Source organism: Capsicum annuum, chromosome 1 (genome assembly GCF_002878395.1).
Source record: "Capsicum annuum cultivar UCD-10X-F1 chromosome 1, UCD10Xv1.1, whole genome shotgun sequence".
Taxonomy (NCBI): Eukaryota; Viridiplantae; Streptophyta; class Magnoliopsida; order Solanales; family Solanaceae; genus Capsicum; species Capsicum annuum.
Genome location: NC_061111.1, coordinates 187,908,252 through 187,929,478, shown reverse-complemented (window position 1 = coordinate 187,929,478; position 21,227 = coordinate 187,908,252). Strand labels below are relative to the sequence as shown.

General features: G+C 32.6%; 3 protein-coding genes across 5 annotated transcripts; 1 reads left to right on the top strand and 2 right to left on the bottom strand.

The window, feature by feature from the left end:
* The first annotated feature begins 1,477 nt into the window (after positions 1–1,477).
* On the top strand, positions 1,478–9,070 carry LOC107842746 (divinyl chlorophyllide a 8-vinyl-reductase, chloroplastic). Of its 2 annotated transcripts, none has more exons than XM_016686726.2 (2): positions 1,478–2,983; positions 8,770–9,070. In XM_016686726.2, the coding sequence occupies exon 1, from the start codon at positions 1,686–1,688 to the stop codon at positions 2,946–2,948; it is 1,263 nt and encodes a 420-aa protein (XP_016542212.1). In that variant the 5' UTR covers positions 1,478–1,685; the 3' UTR covers positions 2,949–2,983; positions 8,770–9,070. The 2 variants fall into 2 exon arrangements, with proteins under 2 accessions (XP_016542212.1, XP_047264209.1); XM_047408253.1 differs by having other exon boundaries at positions 5,153–8,841.
* Positions 4,918–6,981, bottom strand: LOC107842766 (CASP-like protein 1). Its single transcript, XM_016686756.2, has 3 exons — positions 6,668–6,981; positions 5,987–6,113; positions 4,918–5,385 (listed from the first exon to the last, which is right to left on the bottom strand). The coding sequence occupies exons 1-3, from the start codon at positions 6,904–6,906 to the stop codon at positions 5,161–5,163; spliced, it is 591 nt and encodes a 196-aa protein (XP_016542242.1). The 5' UTR covers positions 6,907–6,981; the 3' UTR covers positions 4,918–5,160.
* LOC107842754 (CASP-like protein 1) lies at positions 8,572–13,247 on the bottom strand. 2 transcript variants are annotated; one of them, XM_016686743.2, is made up of 4 exons: positions 12,873–13,247; positions 10,611–10,737; positions 10,343–10,504; positions 8,903–9,019 (listed from the first exon to the last, which is right to left on the bottom strand). In XM_016686743.2, the coding sequence occupies exons 1-3, from the start codon at positions 13,130–13,132 to the stop codon at positions 10,379–10,381; spliced, it is 513 nt and encodes a 170-aa protein (XP_016542229.2). In that variant the 5' UTR covers positions 13,133–13,247; the 3' UTR covers positions 8,903–9,019; positions 10,343–10,378. The 2 variants fall into 2 exon arrangements, with proteins under 2 accessions (XP_016542224.2, XP_016542229.2); XM_016686738.2 differs by lacking the exon at positions 10,343–10,504 and having other exon boundaries at positions 8,572–9,019; positions 12,873–13,229.
* Positions 13,248–21,227: the final 7,980 nt, after the last annotated feature.

The window sequence follows — 21,227 nt, the reverse complement described above, 5'->3', positions numbered from 1 at the left end:
AATATTCATCGGGTAATGTGAAAATAATGATTTAGAAAATTACCCCAAGAAACAATATCGAAAACCCCTTTTTGAATCTCTTAAAATTGAGGTTCAAGGCTTCAGGAATAGAGTTATGAGATTTTGGATCGAAAATAGTATTTTTTTTTATAACTACCACCAATCTCCTTCATTGCAATCACAATGGGCCCATCACTATCGAAACGTTGATGCGACCCGATCCATCATGATCGTGATACCCATAACACAAATGTGATGAATAAATGCTCCGATCAAACTTCATAACCCTTCACAAATATAAGCCCTTCACTGCGATCGCAAAGGTCAAGAAAATCCTTCTCCGAGATTAGTACAAGGTCTTTGCAACTGCGAAGAAGGTTTATGGACTACACCAACAACGGTTTAATTATCATAAAGGTCCTGAATGGACTCTCAGAACTTGTTCAGAAACCCAATGAAAATAAATCAAATATGCTATTAGACTAATTTTGATATTTTCATACTCAATAAAACCATCAATATCGCCAATAAAGGTTGTTTCCAGTGAATGTCAACTAAAGTCAACTACATACTAAAATTTACCAATTTTCCAATCAAATGTTCAAAACACATTGAAATACTTCAAAACCCGAACCAACAATGCTATTGATCCAAAAATGACATTTCGAAGCTAATGAGACTAACGAAATTCTCATACGATGCCAAAAACACCGAATATTGATCAAAGTCAACTCTACCATCTTTAAATCCTTCCAAAAACAAAAATTGTGTATAATCCAACCAAATACTTCGAAAACTTTTTCACCCACTCCCGTACCTTAATAATACATCAAATTCCAAAGAGCACTATATGGGTTGTTACATATGTACTTTTATATAATCATAAGTTAGAAATGTTGACGAACTATTATACTTACAAATTCAAATGTAGAATGAAAAAAAAATTCTAATAAGAAAATGAAAAAAATAAAAGGTTAGCTCACCCCATGCTCAACCTTTTTAGGGCTAGGTTGGATCAGACATCTTTAGGTATTTTAAAATGAAGGGACGAACTGTCCTAACACATCAAATTCTTTACGTGCGAGTATTGGTCTGGGTTGGGCTGTACTAGCCCATTTTGATAGCTCTAGTGTGAGATTCTCTCTTAAGAAAAGTCAGTAAGAAAAAAAAAAGTACAAATAACATAAATACCAACCTTTTAGAAGTAATTACACTCTCTCTCACTTTTTTATTTACTTTACTCTCTCTCCCTATTAATATACATAGCATAGCCAACATATACATAGCATTCTGTGTATATGTTGAGATTTTTGTAATATGTTTAGAGAGTTGGGATTTTTTTGTAATATTGAAAACATAAGTTGTGTATTTATGTAATTTTCAGGAAAAAAAAAATGTGGATTGGGCCATTTTAGGCTTTTGGGTTGTTAATGGACTATTATAAATCATTTTCCTGGGCCAATGGAATAATTGCTTTTAGACAAGATAAAGATTTCTCCTGTTACTCCCCTTCCAATGACAACCAATCAATTTTAATTCTAGCATGATGAGTTCAACCTCCATGTCATCAACCACCTCAAATTTTTCCATTTTCTTCTTCTTATTTTTCCTATGAAATGCAACTAATTGAGACCACCACAATTCTTGGACAGCATCCAAGTTTCTTGAACTACTAGTCCAGGAAAATGTCTGTTTTTGCTACTTCCAGTGGACTCACATTTCAATCAACTAAAGGTCATAACTTTAAGCAACTTTTTTCATCTCATTTCATCAATCATGTTCAGGTAAGCAGCACAGTACCTTATGCAATTCCTTTTCTTTCTGTGAGCGTATCTAGAGTACCCTTTAGAGTTAGTTCAAGAAAGCTTAAACTCATCACAGCTTCAGCTGCCTCTACTGTTGAAACCCCCAAGATTTCGTTCAGAGGTAAAAATCCAAAAGATATCAATGTTTTGGTTGTGGGCTCAACTGGGTATATTGGGAAGTTTGTGGTTAAGGAGTTAACTAATAGAGGGTTTAATGTTATAGCTGTTGCTAGAGAAAGAAGTGGTATTAAAGGAAAGAATAGTAAAGATGATACCTTGGAACAGTTAAATGGAGCTAATGTGTGTTTTTCTGATGTTACTAATTTGGAGACTTTGGAGAAGAGTGTAGAAAGTTTGGGAGTTTCAATTGATGCTGTCGTGTCTTGTCTTGCTAGTCGAAATGGCGGGGTAAAGGATTCTTGGAAGATTGATTATGAGGCCACAAAGAATAGTCTTGTTGCTGGGAGGAAGTTTGGGGCTTCACACTTTGTTTTGCTGTCTGCAATTTGTGTGCAAAAGCCTCTTCTTGAATTTCAGAGAGCTAAGCTGAAATTCGAGGCAGAATTGATGAAAGAAGCTGAAGAGGATGATGGATTTACTTATAGTATTGTTCGACCAACTGCATTTTTCAAGAGCTTAGGAGGTCAAGTTGAATTGGTGAAAGATGGGAAACCTTATGTGATGTTTGGGGATGGAAAGTTGTGTGCTTGCAAGCCGATAAGCGAGCAAGATTTAGCTTCTTTTATTGCTGATTGTGTGCTGAAAGAGGATAAAATCAATCAGGTCTTTCCAATTGGAGGACCTGGAAAGGCGTTGACACCATTAGAGCAAGGTGAAATGTTGTTCAAACTTGTTGGGAAAGAACCCAAATTTCTGAAGGTACCAATTGAAATAATGGATTTTGCAATTGGGTTTCTTGACTTCCTTGTAAAAATATTTCCTTCGTTGGAAGATGCGGCTGAGTTTGGGAAGATTGGGAGGTATTATGCAGCTGAGAGCATGTTGGTTTGGGATCCTGAGACTGGTGAATATAATGATGAGGCAACACCAAGTTATGGAAATGATACATTGGAAGATTTTTTCCGGAGAGTACTGAAAGAAGGAATGGCTGGTCAAGAGTTGGGGGAGCAAACAATATTCTAAATAGTCCATCTTGCTGAAAGTTTGTAATCAAAGAGGTATTAGCTAGCTACTCTCTGACAAATCAATTTTGAAGTATGCAGTTTGTCCATCTGTAGCAGACATTGATAAGTTCAAAATTTATTTATATATAAATTATACTCTAATATGAATATATGCTACATTCTGGAATGTTAAGTAGCTTACCTATAATGTGCACATTTCCTAATTGTTACTTTCTGTAACTAGTTGTGTCAAATTAGAGAATTCTTTTCCTACAGACAGAATATAGAAACTACACCGTCAAACTGCAGTCTAGGATCTGCTAGAGTTATCCACATTGAATGATCTTCAATCGAGGACAATTTCTCCGAAGAGATGGTGGAGTCAAACTGCTTCGAACAGAGTTGCCTCAAATTAGAGAGTTCTATTTCTGCACTCTAAATATGGAAACTACCCTATTGTCTAACTGCCTTGTATAGGATCTGCTATCGTTAACCATACTGGGGGTATGTAAACCATCAACTCTCCTTGATGGAATTTCGAGCAAACTTAGGATAAATACGACTGAACAGGGAAAAAAGCTTTTCTCCCTTGCAAGGTTAAATTTCTTATGAACTGGAGTAATTAATAATGAGACAAATGAACATGCTCAAAATATTCTTACTTGGCATCTTTCTGTTTTTGAATTCAAATTCAGAGGCTCATATATTTTATTTTGGAGTTGATCTTATTCTCTGATAATATATTCTAATAAGTATTGAGACAACCATCTATATAAGTCAACTAATGCACATTGTTTATTGAACTGGTCACTGCAATCATGGTGGACTTGATTTTCCTGCAATGATCAGGTTTTATTGAACTGGTCACTGCAATCATGGTGGACTTGATTTTCCTGCAATGATCAGGTTTAGTTGGTTTAAGATGAGGTCTTCAACTTTAGTAGAGTCCATTGACAGCCTTTTATCTGTAAGACTCGTGCTTGTTATTTGGTACTGACTAACTAGCAATTACTAATAAGGTTCCCTTCTTCATCATCATTCTTTTGTGTTTGATCTCCTCAACTGGTGCAATTGATATGTAATTGTCGATGGTATTTACTTGCCTTATGAATCCAAGCTGTCTATAGCAGGGTTTCTGGGAGAATAGATAAGGTGATATATCTCCGAAGTCACACTCGATAGGATACTCAAGATTGTTTAACACATACTATTTACTTGAAGTGCTCCTCTGGTTGCGCATCTAAACATAATGAAACTTGCATCCTTGAAAGGTTTACTGTTTGCATGCTGGAAAGGTTCACTTTTGATCTGGTTGTCTTAGTTTGGAAACGTTCTTTCATTACATTAATATGGTAGCATTTATGTTTATCGGAAAAAAAAAAAAATCCTAAGAGTAATTTAACTCAGAATCTAGATAAGGATAATTATGTTGAAAATGATAGGTGCGGAAATAAGTGGATGCATAATAATCGAATATCTGTTCTGAGCTAGTTTGAACAGCGATGTTTATTTGATTCTGGACGTTGTCCAACATTATAGTTTTTTTTTCATCTTTTTTCTTCGAACTATTTATTCAGAAGATTGTGCATTCATTGTTAATATATGTATATAGGTGCTTCATTGTTTCAATAGATGTATCAGTGTTACTTGTATCTCAATAGACAGCAATTCTTACAAATTCATTGATTAAGTCCTATTAAACAGTTTCTCATTTATAGCAAGTTCTGATAAATATATGAGGAGTTCATTTCAAGGTATAGGATTTAGAACTCAAAACATCCTATCTTAAATGTAGGTCCGATGATGAACATATGAGAGCCTTAAGTATCCATTAGCTTCAACGCTATTGCAATCGAATCTAATCAAGTCCTAGTTATGGTACTTTGTGGTTAATTCATCTCTTAGCCAGTCTTCACATTTTACCTGCTTAAATGGTAGTTTTACCACACTTGACTCCAAAATACTTTTTGTCCTCTGCTCTATTATAATTGATCAAAGATAGACAATGTAAGTTGGGAATTTTATGTGTAGTGTCAATACAAGTACTTGACTGAATTCATATACAAGAACTGGGGCAATTTCTACTTCCACCACCTGCACTAGAAAAGTGACAAACATACAGAGAACTCTAATTTGGACTGTACTTATTAATTACACACTTTCACATACTGACATTTACCAAGGGCTTTTTCCTACTGTACTCAAGAATTCACTTTTCCATAGTTGTCTAGTCACTTTGGGATCTTCTTAGAAAGGGAATACACAGAGAGGAGAACAAGGAGAACAAGCATAACGGTTGCAAACAATGAGACTTCTACTGAGGCTCCAAGGTATCTGCAGAACTTGCCATACAAACTGCAAACCTTTCCCCACCCCGCATGAGTGTTGCCTTTTAGTCCTATGTAAATCACTGATGCTGCTGCTCCAGTTGCTGATGCCACTATGCCTAGCAAAAGCTGCAAGTTTACATAAACATTACGCTAGTGAACAATGGTGGACCCAAGACAATCAATAAACGCGCTATAGTGGCAGTGAACAATATTCTTTAGTACTCCTCGCCTGTCTAAATTGTGACGAAGTCCATACCAGAATTCCATAACCTACTATCTAAACCCTTGTCTGGTAATACTGATAAAACAGAAGGCGCAACAGACCTCAAGTGTAGTACACACTACCCTTGTAGATAACTAATCACATCTTTAATATATGGTTGATGAGTAAGGCGATCAAAAAAGTCATAGAGCTCATAGTATTATGCTTGTGTGTTTAAGGGGTAGATTGCACTCTATTAGAAATATGAGAACTTATTTCAAACTACTCAAGGGTGGGGAGGGTCTCGACGTGTAACGAAGTTGGTGTAAACCATAGAAAACTAGGGTTCAATCTCGGCACATACACAAACTCTAGGTGGTTTGCATCTGTCTTTATCATGGTCAACAAAGTTACCCAGTACTCATGAGAGGTAGCAGGTATTCGTGGAATAGACAAGGCTAGCGCAAGCTGACCTGAATTCCAATGTTATAGAAATAAAAAATCAAAAAGATTTTAAGAACTTACTAAATCAATAACAATGAAATGGGAAATGATCTTTGCAGAGCAACCAGGCTTAATGAGGGAGTACAATGAGCCTAGTGCAGTAAGTATGCTGAAGAAACCAGCCACAGAGAGTGCTGCTACAAAATATCTGCAACATAAATAATTCAGAATTAGATAGCTTTCTGAAATCAGTTTGAAATTAACGTTCAATTTTGATCAATGTTCGTTATGATCAAAATGAATCAAAAAGATAACAAGAGAAAAGAAGTTGGGCAATATAGTAAGGGCCCGTTTGGCCACGCGATATGAAATCTTGATTTCAGATCATGACAGTAAGCTACCGTTAGGACTACATGAATCTTTTTTTTTCGTTTTTCCTTCTCTCGTTTCTTTTTTCGTCAACCCCCCTCCCTCCTAAAATTAACTGTTGAGAGATCATCTAATAATTTCTAGTATTGCTGCATGAAGTACATGTTATATGCATAAGTTTTAATTAATTTAAACTGTTTTAGTGTTTAAATCTTACATTGTTATCCTAGCAATATCCATGCTTATTTTCTAGGTTACTAATCTTATTTTTTATGGATAATTACATTTAGTTAACTTTTAGGTACTTAATATGCATTATACTGTCAGAATAGAGAAGTTGTAAAACTCATATTGTATATCATGTTGACCAAAAAGAAGATATCTAAAACTTACATGAGTGCTGGTGAATAATTGAACTTAGCAGGGCGAGGTGTTGGGACCATTTCAGTTTCTTTACTAGTTGACATGACCACCACAGAAACAAGTGCTGAAGCAAACACTAACAACCTTAACACCACATCGGCCACCGCAAAGTAATCGGTGGACCGAGTTGCCAGTGGCTGAACCCTTTTTTGTGGCTCCACCACCGGAGCTTCTGCTGGGGGAGTAACCTTTTCGGATTCACTAGCCATAGGTGCACAACACTAGAGGTGCCAAAATTATGTATTGAATGATAATTAAGTTAGTGACTCGTGTGTGTGACTAATCAATACAATAGATAGAGATATTTATAGGATTTTTAGCTTAAACTAATTAAGGTGGTTGAAATTGGAATTGCCCACACGCCAAGTTCTGATTATTTAGATTATATTTTCTTGAGGACGTTATAAAACATAATTATATTGATGCTAGCTGGATATGCTAGTGTTCAAACATGGGGAAAATATTCGTGATGTCAGGATTGATGTAGAATGATAAACATTATACATAGGTTTAAACATTATACATAGGTTTCTTGTTGGTGTATTGTCCAATTTTGTACCTAAAGGACTCCAAGCTTGATTCCCATAAAGTTGAAAATGATTTCATGATCATCTTGAGCTGTTACACTTTCTAATAGCCCAATTAATCGTTAGTCTTTAGTAATTAGGTGAATCATCACTTACCTAACTTCCATTTTTCTCGATGTATCAATCATCTCAATCATGATATTTTCCTTTTCACCATCGAAGTTGTGAGTTGTAACATAACATTGCTCGAGTAAATTAAGGTTGCTGGGGCATATTCATGATCAATTTATGCATGTATGGTTACTTGAGATCATTCAAGAGAATTTGATCAATAGGAAATTTTCAAGATAATTTTCTGACCTAGCTAGCAAGTACACTTGATGAACTTCTGCAAGAAAAAGGAAGTAGTACAACTAGTAGTTGGAAATCCAACTATGGAAATACCAAAAGGAAGCATAATGAAGAGCCCTCAAAGTCGGTAGACAGAGGATTATGATGACGGGGCCCTAGTTTGTTCAACCAAGTAATGAAAGTTACTTTCAACATTTCCTAACAAATGATTGGACTTGTTTGATTTTATCTCCGTTTAGTTTTGGGCCCGTGCCATTTATGTTATTGCATTTGTAACAGATAAAGAAGATTAAGGTCCTCATTTGATTTTATTAAGATTAAGATATTTGAATGTGAATATGTATCTAAAAATCTGGAGCCATTTAACTCAAAATCTAGATAAGAATAATTTCATAGATGATAGGTACGAAAGTAAGTGGATGCAGAAGAGTCAGATTTCTGTTCTTGGCTAAGGTTGAACAGCGATGCCTATTTGATTCTGGACGCTGTCCAACATTATAGTTTTTTTCATCTTTTTCTTTGAACTATTAATTCAGAAGGATGGGCTTGCACTGTTAATCTATGCGTATAGGTACTGGAAATGCTTCATTGTTTCACTAGATGTACTAGTGTTATTTGTATCTCAATAGACACCAATCCTTACAAGTTCATTGATCATGTACTATTGAATAGTTTCTCATTTATAGTAAGTTCTGTTAAATATATGAGGTTTTCACTCAAGGATGTTAAATCCTCAAGGTATAGGATTTGGACCTCAAAACATCCTATTTTAAATATAGGTCTGGTGATGAACATATGAGAGGCTCAAGTATCCATTAGCTTCAAAGCTATTGCAATCGAATCTAATCAAGTCCTAATTATGGAACTTTGTGGCTAATTCATCTCTTAGCCAGTCTGCACATTTTACCTGCTTAAATGGTTGTTTTACCACACTGGGACTCCAAAATGTTTTTCGTCCTCTGCTGTATGACAAGAATTGATCAAAGATAAACTGTGTAAGTCGGGAACTTTCTGTTTAATGTCAATATAAGCACTTGACTGAATTCATATACAAGAACTGGGACAATGTCTACTTCCACCAGCTGCACAAGTAAAAGTCAAACACACAGAGAACCCAAATTTGAACAGTACTTATAAATTACACACTTTCACATACTGACATTTACCAAGGGTATTTTCCTGCTTTACATGCAGAATTCAAGTTTCCATAGTTGTCTTGTCACTTTGGGATCTTCTTAGAAAGGGAATACACAGAGAGGAGAACAAGAAGAACAAGCATAATGGTTGCGAACAATGAGACTCCTACAGAAGCTCCAAGGTATCTGCAGAACTTGTCATACAAACTGCAAATTTTTCCCCACCCCGAATGAGTGTTGCCTTTTAGTCCTATGTAAGTCACTGATGCTGCTGCTCCGGTTGCTGATGCCACTATTCCCAGCAAAAGCTGCAACGTTATATAAAGATTATGCTAATAATGGACCCAAGATTTATTCAATATACGTGCCACGGTGACAATGAGTAATATTCTAAGTACTCCTCTCTTGTCTTGATTGTGACGAAGTCCATGCCAGAAATCGACAACCTACTTTCTAAAACTCTTGTGTGGAGATAGTAATACAACAAAAGGGCTCCAGAAACCTCAAGTGCAGTATACACTACCTTGAAGATACCTAATTGCATATTAATCTATTGTTGAAGAATAAGGCGATCAATAAAGTCATGGACCTCATAGTATTTTGCATGCATGTTTAAGGTGAAAACTAGGTTACAAATCTCAGTTCAACACATACCCAAAAACTGTAGGGTCTGTTTGAAAAATCACTTGGTAATTGAAATTGGTGTAATTATTAGGATAGTAATTACCATCGTAATAATTATGATGACTTGTTTGTTTGTCACAATATAATTACAAGTGTACTGTTTGATTGCACAAATTTAATCACATAGTTATATAAAAATTTTAAGATAAAAGTATTATCAAAACAAACTAATTTGTCTAATATGAATTTTTAGTTTTTAGACAAATCAAATTTGTTTTAAAACATATCATCAAGTTTTAAAAAAATTGATTTATATTTTTCAAATTAGTATGTTTTAATTAAATTAATCATAAAAATTAAAAGTACATGATTTTTAAGAACATCATGAAATGCATGTCTGACAAAAATATTAATAAATATAATGTCATAAAATTATAAAAATATTTTGATAAAAGGATAATCTATCAATTCTAACTAAAAATGAATGACTTGTAATGTAAATCAAGTCAATACTAGTAAAACAAATAAATTAGAACTGAAAATATAACATAAATTCAAAATTCAAAATAAAAAAGTTAACATGGTACTTTTATGTCAAATTTCAACATGATGTACATAAATACGATTCAAAAGAAAAGGAAACGTAAGTCTATAACCTTATTCAACAATAAATTCTACTTTAATTTAAAATTAAAGTACTAACAAAATTATGCTAAATGAAAAAATAAATAAAAAATAGATAATGCGAACAATTGCATGGAATTACAAAAAGTAAGGGTTGAGAAGTGAGAAGAAAATGAAATATAAATAAAATAAAATAAAAATATATTTTCTAAAAAATGTTACTGTATAATAATAAAAATAAAAAAGAATTTAAAATAATGGAATTAAAAAAAATAAAAATAAAATGAAGAAATTAAAAAGTAACCAGGTTGTAATTACAGCAATTCACAGCTCCTAGTGTGAATTGGAGAGTGTAATTAGCCTTGTCAATTACACCCAATTACCTGCTAACCAAGTAATTAACTGACCAACCAAACATGTCAAACTGTATAATTACACCAAATTTCATTTCCAGAGTGATTTTCCAAATATGCCAAACTGTATAATACACCAAATTTAATTTCCAGAGTGATTTTGCAAACAGGCCTTAGGTGAATTCCATCTTCCTGAGCCATGGTGAAACAAAGTTATTCAGTACTCATCAGAGATAGAAGTATTCATGGAATTGACAAGGACAACGTTATAAAAATCAAAAAGAGCGTAAGAACTTACTACATCAATGACAATGAAATGGGAAATGATCTTTGCAGAGCAACCAGGCTTAATGAGGGAATACAATGAGCCTAGTGTAGTAATTATGCTGAAGAAACCAGCCACAGAGTGTGCTGCTACAAAATAGCTGCAACATAAATAATTCAGAATTGGCTCGCTTTCTATTCTGAAATCAGTTTGAAATCAACTTTTAATTTTTATCAATACTTAGTTATAGTCAAGATGAAAAAGAGGTAGGTGAAACAGTATAGTCAAGAAGAGATATTTTCTCACCCATTTAATAAAAATAAAAATTTTGATAGAATGATCAATACGAATCCTTATTATGAGATCTGACTCGTAAATAGGCCGCTGCAAATCCACTTGCTTTCTTTTGTATAATATTTTCTGATTTATTATTCAAAAATAATAAAAGAAAAAACTGTTGGCTTTGCAACCACCTCGAAAGTATTTATTCAAAGGGAATAAATATACAACATTCGTGTGAATACTAACAATAATTTTCTTTAAAAGAGAGAGAGGAGAAGAAAAAACAATAGTTGTGTGACAATCCTTCCCTTCTTTGTATTTTAGTTTGTGAGGTTTTTGAATAATAATATTAAATTTTATGAATTTTAATAGTTCAATTGATCGTCCATATGAATTGTTACTTTATTAGTGAGGATCACGATTCACCATAATACGTGCAACATGTTTTCACTTATCACTAGACTATATATAAGTAATCAATATATAATTCTCATCTTATCTTTTCTTAAACAAAAAAAATATCATCTTAATGTAGGACTTAACCATGTAAATTAGTTGTGTAAGTGTAAACATCGATTGTAAATAAATGTTTACTACAAACAATATCAGTATCGGTTAAAAACATAACATTCCGGCTAGAGACTACATTTAGAATGTTATTTCCTGTTTAGCATAAAAGAACATATTTTTCATGAAAATTATTTAATCTTTATGAAATAAGTAATTTTCTTACTTATCTTCTTCTATTCGATATAAATATTATTTGGAGAATTATAAATAAACGAGAAGTGATGGTAGGGGTGGTGGGGGATTGTGGCTATTGGGTTGGGTGAGGATGATGTGTTCTTGGAGAACGGAGAGGACATTATCAATGTAAAATGCTATTTGTGAAACTTATTTTTTCTATTTTTACAAGGAAAGATGTTGTCCACAAAGCCGATTGATGGATGAAGCGGTTAAAGCACATGCTTTAGACCTCACCCTTTTAGGGCTTCAAATTTCACTCGACTTAATTAGAATATTTGAATTTGTATTGAGTATTTAAAGAAAATTAATATGTCATTCTTTAAGTAAATATTTCTTCTTCATTAAGTTATTTTAAAATGGGTGCCATATTTTTATACTCTTTTTGACCCTCGAAATCGAAAAGATGTCATATAAATCAGGACAAAGAAAGGAAAGCATCTAGAAACAATTTAGTCTTCTGTTTTTTTTTCTTCAAAAGTTTAAGGCAAAAAAACCTTTTTTTCTGAATAAAATATTTTAAAATTTTTTTAACCAACCGGACATTATTAAAAAATAGAAAAATATTTTACTCAATAGCGAACACACCTATAATTTGTCATAATTCGAGTAATTTCTTTGCCAGTTTAAAGTCAGTAATAATTTTACCTCCAAGAATTATATATATTTCAACAGTTTCTCTTACGTACGTACCTTATAGTAATGTATATTTCAACAGTTTACCTTACGTACGTACCTTCTTGTACTATCTTTTCGCATAATTTTCTTTCTTGCTTACATATATGGTAGTTTGTCCAAGTTGAGAATTAATTAGCATGTCTTACTATTTTGGCATTTGAATAATCTGCACGACAAAGTCACAACTTAGTTATGACTTCTTAAATTTAATCACAGTTCAAAAGATAACCTTCGCTTTACATTAGTGCATATCAATCTTCTCTTCATATTTCCTTTTCTTTTTTACTTTTTTTTTTTTTTGGTCAGTCTTCCTCCCACCCAAAATTTTGACTGTTAAGGGATCGTCTAATAATTAATATTATTGCCGCATGAAGTGACAACCTTACACTATCCAAGTTATATGCGTATGATTTAACTAATTTATATCGCTGGCAGTGTAAAAATCTTAATTATTATTGTAGCAGTACTGATCCTTATTTTCAGGTTACTAATCTTACGAATAATAAGATTTTGTTATTTTAGGCACTCAATTTGCTAAAAGAATTTCTTTATACTGTGATGTTGACCAAAAAGTAGATATCTAGAACTTACATTAGAGCTGGTGAATGATTGAACTTAGCAGAGCGAGGTGCTTGGTAAGGTGGAATAGGTATTGGGACTATTTCGGTTTGCTTACTAGTTGACATGACCACCACAGAAACGAGTGCCGAAGCAAACACTAACAACCTTAACACCACATCAGCCACCTCAAAGTAGTCGGTGGGCCGAGCTGTTGGTGGAGGAGCCGCTTTTTCTGGCTCCGCCACTGGAGCTTCTGTTGGCGGAGCAACCTTTTCGGGTTCAGTAGCCATAGGTGCACGACACTAGATGAACCAAAATTATGTATTGAATGATAATTAATGTGGTTAGTGTCTCAAGATGTGTGTGACTAATCAACCCAATAGATAGTGATATTTATACCAATTTTAGCTTCACCTAATTAAGATGGTGTTGGAATTGCCAACACGCCAATTAACTGGATCATATTTTCTTGAGGATGACAGTATAAATTATAATTATATTAATGCTAGGTTGACTATGTTAATGTTCAAACGATGGGGAAAATATTCTTGACGTCACGATTGATATAGAATGATTATTTTACATTATATAATTAGGTTTCTTGTCGCGGTTTAGTCAAATTTTATACGTGAAGGACTCCAGGCGTAATTAACATAAAGTTGAAATGATTAATGATTATCTTGAGCTGTAGCAATTAATCATTGAAGTCTTTTGTAATTAGGTGACTCATCACTTACCTAACTTCCATTTCTGTTTATCAATAATCTCAATCGTGACATTTTCTCTTTCACCATCAAAAGTTGTGACAGTGATTGAGTAAATTAAGGTTGCTGGGACATATGCATGATAGATTTATGCATATATTGTGACTCGAAACTCAAAAAGAAATTGTTCAATAAGAAATGTTTCAAGTTAATTCTCTAGTCCTAGCTAGCAAGTACACTTGATGAACTTCTGAGAGAAAAAGGAAGTACAACGAGTAGTTGGAAACCTAACTATGGAAATACAAAAGGAAGAACAAAGAAGATCCCTCAAAATGCGGTAGACAGGATTATGATGAAGGGACCCTAGTTTGTTCAACCAATTATAGTAAACGTTATATTCAACATTTCCTAACAAATGATTGGACTTCTACGATTTTATCTTCTTTTAATTTTGGGCTCGTGCGATTTTCGTTAGGAATAAGGACAAAAATGTCATTCGGCCGAAACAATTCTAACTGAATGTCACTAGAATTTGAAATCTTATATTTGTAGACATGTTTGTTAGGATTTTTGTTTGATTTTTTAATATCGTAATTACTTTTATTTTTTTTAATAGAAAAATATAATTGTCTTTTATATTTGTCTAACCTCCTTTTTAGATGAAAGATTTTATATTTCTATAAATTGAGGATCTCTCTTCTTATTTCACAATATAATAACATCCACAATGTATTCATCAAAGAGTTTTGTTTAGGGAAAGATTTTCTCCTAATAGGTTTTATATTTTTTATATTAGATTTTTTTATATATAGCCCAATTGATCAAATTATATTAATAATATGTTTTTAGTATGTTTTTTTTTGTCATCTAATTTATCGCCTCTATCATTTGTAAACTATAAACTTTCATATGACATCCTTTTGATTTCAAACCTAGCAATGTTTTCTTGCTAGCCTAGCTGTTGCTTTTTCTTTTTTTTTTTTTCGCTTTTTTAGTTGTGGCTTTTTTGTTTGTTTTTTTACTAGCTTTAAAAAAAAATCAGCTTTTTTTTTTAGAAAAAAAAAAAAAAGACTCTGCTCTTCTACCTTTTTAATATTAAATACAATTTTTTTTACAAGTTTTTTCTTTTTTCAAATACAATAAAAAAAATTGTATCAACGCCTATTTAATGTCAGATATATGTATGTTTTGATACTAAATACATGTATGTTTGATATTAGGTATATGGATAACTGTATCATTTACTTCTTTTTATAACAAATTGATATAACCTCCATATGTATTGATATAATACAGTACATATCTGAGTATTCTAAATTATTGATACATGTTAATACATATATATAATGGGGAAAGACATCAGAATCATCCTAAACTATATTCAAAAAGTTGAAGACACGTCTAAACTATTGAAGTGACTTAATACACACCTGCACTATATAAAAGTGAATTTATTTACCCATAAAATTTACATGATAAAAAAAATAATCAAAATAAAAAATAAAGGCATTTGAGTGTAAATTTAAAGCGAAAAAACAAAATCAAAATTCACCCGCCCTAACCCCACCTCTTCTTCACACCCCACCTAGCTATTGTATTCTACTTTATTTTTATTTTCAGTCATAACTTTCTACAACTCCATTTCTTCATCAAATTTGTCAAAAAAACAAAAATAGTAGGGAAGAATATCACATCATTATTTATATCTCCACATCAATCAAGAAAAACCACCACAATCATTATTAATTTTACCATTACCACCAAAATCATAATTTTAGCACCAAATTTTACTACCTTCGTCATACTTTCATCACCACCAACTTCTTAACGACCTCCACCACCAATTTCATCATCTACCATCATCAATTTTGTCACATTTTCACCACCAATTTCATAATCTGATCTATCATCACCAATTTCATAACATACAATTTTTTTTAACATATATTTGCTGGATCTTGATCAGACGGATTACCCTTCTCAATTTTGTTGCTCTTTATTATTACCTCAATTCATTCAATATCTCACTTTTTTCACTCTAAAATAGATTATTACCTCGCCAAAAAATAAAAAATAAAAAAATAGGAAAGAGGGGTTAAATATGAATGACACAAATAGATTAGAAGAAATTAGTAGTAACGACAACTTTGTTGGTGGATGATAAAGTTGATGTTGCACTTTTTACGAAAATATAATTGTAGGAAGTAAGCTCGAAGAGCATCACTGACGATTTCTGAAATTCGAGAAAATAGCTCAGGTTTTAGGAAGAATTAGAGATGAATAAAGGAAGAAGAATGATATATTCGATGATGTAGCTTACTATTACAATCGATCATTTTATAGACTAATCTATAAAGGCTAATCAAACTATAACTAACCGTAAATGGGAAGCTAAAGTGAGCAACTGATCAACAATAATAATAACTGTAACAGTTTCTCGAAATGACACTGTGCTATTGCCACACTGTTAACTAATTGAAACTAACTAACTGAGCCAACTCAACATTATTAAACTACTACAACTACAACTAAAATATTGAATTGCATACAATAAGTTTCCATTGAGATTGAACTTGCAATGAAACCAAGTTGTGTCAGTTGATGGTGGAGATGAATTGATGATTGAGTTTGAGGATGGTGATGGCATCGATAACAATGATGGTTTTGTGATGGGTGTAGAAAAAAAAGAAAAAATGTTTAAATCAAAAGAAAAAGAAAAAAATAGTGAAAATAATAAATTTATTATATTTTTTGTGTGATACTGACGTGGCTCGCTTGTGTGGAACTCTTCACCTTGTGGAAGTGATATAACACTTTATGAGGTAGAAATAAAATCTCTTTTATATAGTTCAGGCGTGTTTTAGGCACTTCAACAGTTTAGGCGTGTCTTTCACTTTTCGAGTTTAGTTTAGCGTAATTTTGTAATTTATATATTTGATACACATTGATTCTATAAAATACATAATCAATTGTCACGGCCCAAATGATCATGATTGTCACCCATATTAACCTTCCAATGAGAGAACCATCTAATCTGAATCATTCTTCAACACTCACGATAGGAGCAAAACTCAACCTAAACAATTAATAGCTTCAACAACAATAATTAACAAAAAAAATACGGAATAATCAAACTATCTATTATAATCCTGAAGACTCGAAAGTCGTCGTACAAGAACTCTAAAAGAAAACTTGTCTAAGAAATATCCAAAACTAACAAAATACTAAATACTCTTATTGCCTGAAAAAGGCAAGAGTCAATCATGAAGATTTATGACAGCCCGAAGAAGTAGTGTTCATCCTTGGATCAGTATCAATCGTCAAATGTTAGATGAAAGATCGTGGCTGAGCCTCTGGAATACTTTCTGCACTCAGCAAAAAAAGAGTACATGATAGTATTAGTACAAATCACTATGTACTAGTAGGTATCATATGCCAACTCAACTTAATAATATGCATGTATACAACATAAAATTAAATACAAATAAGCAAGCTTCAACATATAACAAGCAGTTCAATAAAATTAACAAGTACATCAACTACGACAAACAATATGATAAACAAATCAGGTAAGCAACAACAGTATCAACCGCATCACATTAACCAAGAAATTAGCAATCATAGTATAAGTAGGAACTTTATCCAGAACGCCTACAACTCATTATCAATTATTAACTAGATAACCTACCTCAATCCTATAAATTTATACACATTGCTATGATACTAATTTATGCCCACTACTTATGACCTGCAGGGGATATCCTTTGTTCATGTACCATAGTGACTCATGATACTCGATCCATCAAAATCAATAACATAAATCATATTTGTTCCGATGTAACACCTAATCCTTCATAATAATATTATATGCATTTGATGAAATATAAAATCTCTTAGAATTCACTACTATGCACTATATTTACCAGTACATATTACAAACATAATTCAAGTTATTCAAGCATCAACAACTCAACTATCACAAAATACAATCATTTCTAAAGATCAATCAACAAGCATTCAATTTAGGATCATACATACAATAAAATTGAGTCTAAACTTTAATAATTGTAACTTACCTCAATCTAATGAATCCAAAAGTAAACTAGTTTGCATGAGCCTTGCCTTTCCTCAACAGTCGAAATGATCAAAGTCTAAAAAGAAACAAATAAGAGTAATTAACCACTTACTCTATCATTCTAAGCTTGAGGAATTAACTTTGACAAATTTCACCTCTTTTTATAGTTTAAAGCATAGTATCGGGGGGTTTTCACCCATTCATTTAGCCCAGATTTTCATAATACACGTTAAAGGGAAGGGATTCTACGTTAAAAAGTGTAATCTAACACCCTAAAATCATTACTAGGCAAAATTAGAAGTACCCATAATGTTTTTCCTCCAATTCATTAAATTAAGACTTAAACCCAAGAATTTCACTAAATTTCTTTGTTCTAATAATTCTAAAGATTAAATGGATTAACATATAGTAGAATGGTGTAAGAATCTACCTCACTAGTAGAAATAACCCAAGTTAGAAGAAAATTGCTTCACCCAAGTTCTTGGTCAAAATATTGGATGTTTTGGAGAAAATGACATCAAAATTCAGAGAATCATACATTTAATCTGCCGATGACCATTGTAGTAGACATCTACCCACTACAGCTATCCCATTGTGGCGAGGAACTGCCCGCTATAATATTTTTGAGAGAAATCCTCATTGACTGCTATAGCGGCCGGTTGACTACTATAATAGTGAGGACCCGCTATAAAGGTGGTCAGCAGAGAGTCGGGTGAATTCTCAACTTTCCCCCGTTCACAATACCCACTTAAAAATATGACAATTCGAATTTATCCTAACACGAAAAAGGCCACAACTAGAGTTCTACACACTCGTTCCCCATTTTGAAAGTTTCTATAGACTACTGTATCTTTCATCTATCATGCTATACCAGCTGCGATAGGATATAATCTCTAGTTTTGCCTAAAATCTCAATTTCTACAATACATCTTAAATCAGTGACATTTCAAACAATGCTCTTTATGCTAAGATAAATTTCAGGAGATCTACTCGCCCAAATTCGATTTCATAATTTTTGGTGGGTTCATTATCATCTCAGATAACTAAGCAAATCAAATACATCCAAACTTACCCAAATTATTTTCAATTTTTTTGAGATCCTACCTTACTTCGATTTTGCTCGAAATTAGCATAGTCTGAAATTTATAACTTTAAAATCAGTAAGAATTATAAAATAAGATTTTCAACATAAGGTTTATACATAATGACAGAAATGATCGTTACAATTACTTTGAGAGTATATTTCAAAATATTTCTTCTTAGTTGTTCTACCTTTTTTAGGTGGACTATGATATCTTCACAACTAAGAACACGTTTGAATCTATAAGCTTTACTAAGTACAGTCATATTCATCACATGAAATAATATTTATAATTATAATAATCAAAATTTTCATTCCCTTGGAATATGATATAATTGTTCCTTGATATGATAGAATGTCCAGTTTTGCCAAAATCTTATTTTTTATGATACATCTTAGATCAGTGACATTTCAAACAATGCTCTTAACGCTAAGATTAATTCAAGGAGTTCTACTCACCCAAATTCGATTTCATAAATTTATGTGGGTTCCTTATCATCTCAGATAACTAAGAAAATCAAACACCCCAAACTTACCCAAATCATTTTTGAACTTTTTCAGATCATACCTTGCTTTGATTTTGCTTGAAACTAGCGTAGCCGGAAATTTATAACTTCAAAATCAGTAAGAATCTTAACATGAGATTTTTAATATTAGGTTTATACATAATGACAGAAATGATCGTTACAACTACTTTTATAGTATATTTCAAAATATTTCTTCTTAATTGTTCCACCTCTTCTTGAGGTGGACTATGATATCTTCACAACTAAGAACACGTTTGAATCTATAAGCTTTACTAAGTACAGTCATATTCACTCCATGAAATAGATTTGTAATTATAATTATCAAAATTCTCATTCCCCAGGAATAATATATAATTGTGCCTTAAGCCTATCAAATTATGATAACTTAATTAGAACCTCTTTCAGGATGTTGCTACTTCAAGAGAAAATCGAGGCACATATATAATATAGAGAATTTTTCTTTAATACATCTTTAAGTATAATCATAATAAGCATTTGAAAATACTATCATTTTGTCCCTCCATGATCGCATTCATACATTTAATCATTTATCTTCTTTTAGACATATTGTAGATACCACATTCACTTCAGGGATGGAGCATATCCGATGGGACAATTTTATGAGTCTTCTTAGTCTTCATTATATCATCAATATGGTCCATTGATATTCAAACTCAATGTCTTATTCATATAAGAGCTTTTAAGGTTATAAATCGATAGAACTTATATCCAATATCTTATCATCATAATGCATCGGGACTCTAACCCAATGTCTTATTCTTTTAATGCGATAAAACTTGAATTTACCATCTTACCCTCAATCAAATTATAGTTCAAAGTGCAATAGGATTGGTCAATTCAAGTCCATAAAAATATTATGATGATACGATCAGTTAACAACTAAAAATTATAACTTAGCAGTGTCTGTCTGACACTAACCATGATATTAGTTGCAATTTTCATACATAGATCTGGGGTGTGTTTGGTATGAAGAAATTTTTTTTCTGGAAAATGTTATCAAATTTTCTCTTGTTTGGTTGGCTTAAAGATTTTGGAAAATGTTTTTCAAACTAACTTATTTTCCTCAAATCTAAGGAAAATGACTTCCCTTCAAAAGGTAAGAAAAATATTTTTCAAAACTTTCTTTCAACCTCACTCTTAAGTTAAAATATTCATACAACTCTCAAAATAACTCACCCCCTACTCCGACCCCCCAATCCCCTACCCCCACCCCACCCCCCACTACCCTCATCTAAAAAAATATTTCAAAATGTTTTCTTACCTCATCCCCCTGCCCAAAACCCAAACCCTTACCCCTACCCCTTTCAAAAGAAATATTTAATTTTTTTTAAATAAAATTTTTCTTACCCTCTACCCGGCCTCCCACCCCTACCACCCACACCACTACCACTACCACCACAAAAAAATTAAATTTTTAAATTTATTTTTTGAATTTTAAATTTTTTCGTACCCCACCCTCACTCCCCTACCCCAACCCCCACCCCTACCATCCCCCATTCAAAAATACTTTTAAATTTTTTGCTTACCTCATCTTCTAACCCAAAATCTACACCCCTACTCCCTTAAAAAAATTATTGTTTTAAAAATTCAAACGTTTTTCTTTTCCTCCGTTACCCGACCCCCCTAGCAACCCCTCCGCCCCTTCCAAAAAAATTTAATTTTTTTATTACCCTACCCTTACTCCCCTACCCCGACCCAACCCCTACTAAGCCCCCTCCCCCTTAAAAATATTATTTATTTTTTAAAAAAATTAAATTGTTTTATCCCACTCTTATTACCTATTTTGACAACCTCAACCTCAACCTACCACCACCTCCTCCCAAAAAAATAATTTTTTTAATTTATTTTTAAAAAAATTCAATTTTTTTTTCTTATCTCACCCTTCTTATCCTATTCATTCTATTATTTTTGTTAAATATAAACAAATACTTTTTGAACTTACCCAATTTGCATTACGAACACAAGAATATACGAAAG

Excerpts from the sequence above, each read along its gene's own strand:
- LOC107842746 (XM_016686726.2), top strand. The coding sequence starts at position 1,686 with ATGTCTGTTTTTGCTACTTCCAGTGGACTCACATTTCAATCAACTAAA.
- LOC107842766 (XM_016686756.2), bottom strand. The coding sequence starts at position 6,906 with ATGGCTAGTGAATCCGAAAAGGTTACTCCCCCAGCAGAAGCTCCGGTG. Across the intron at positions 6,114-6,667 it reads AATTATTCACCAGCACTCAT|ATATTTTGTAGCAGCACTCT; the intron begins GTAAGTTTTAGA and ends TTTATGTTGCAG. Across the intron at positions 5,386-5,986 it reads ATTTCATTGTTATTGATTTA|CTTTTGCTAGGCATAGTGGC; the intron begins GTAAGTTCTTAA and ends GTAAACTTGCAG.
- LOC107842754 (XM_016686738.2), bottom strand. The coding sequence starts at position 13,132 with ATGGCTACTGAACCCGAAAAGGTTGCTCCGCCAACAGAAGCTCCAGTG. Across the intron at positions 10,738-12,872 it reads AATCATTCACCAGCTCTAAT|CTATTTTGTAGCAGCACACT; the intron begins GTAAGTTCTAGA and ends TTTATGTTGCAG. Across the intron at positions 9,020-10,610 it reads ATTTCATTGTCATTGATGTA|CTTTTGCTGGGAATAGTGGC; the intron begins GTAAGTTCTTAC and ends ATAACGTTGCAG.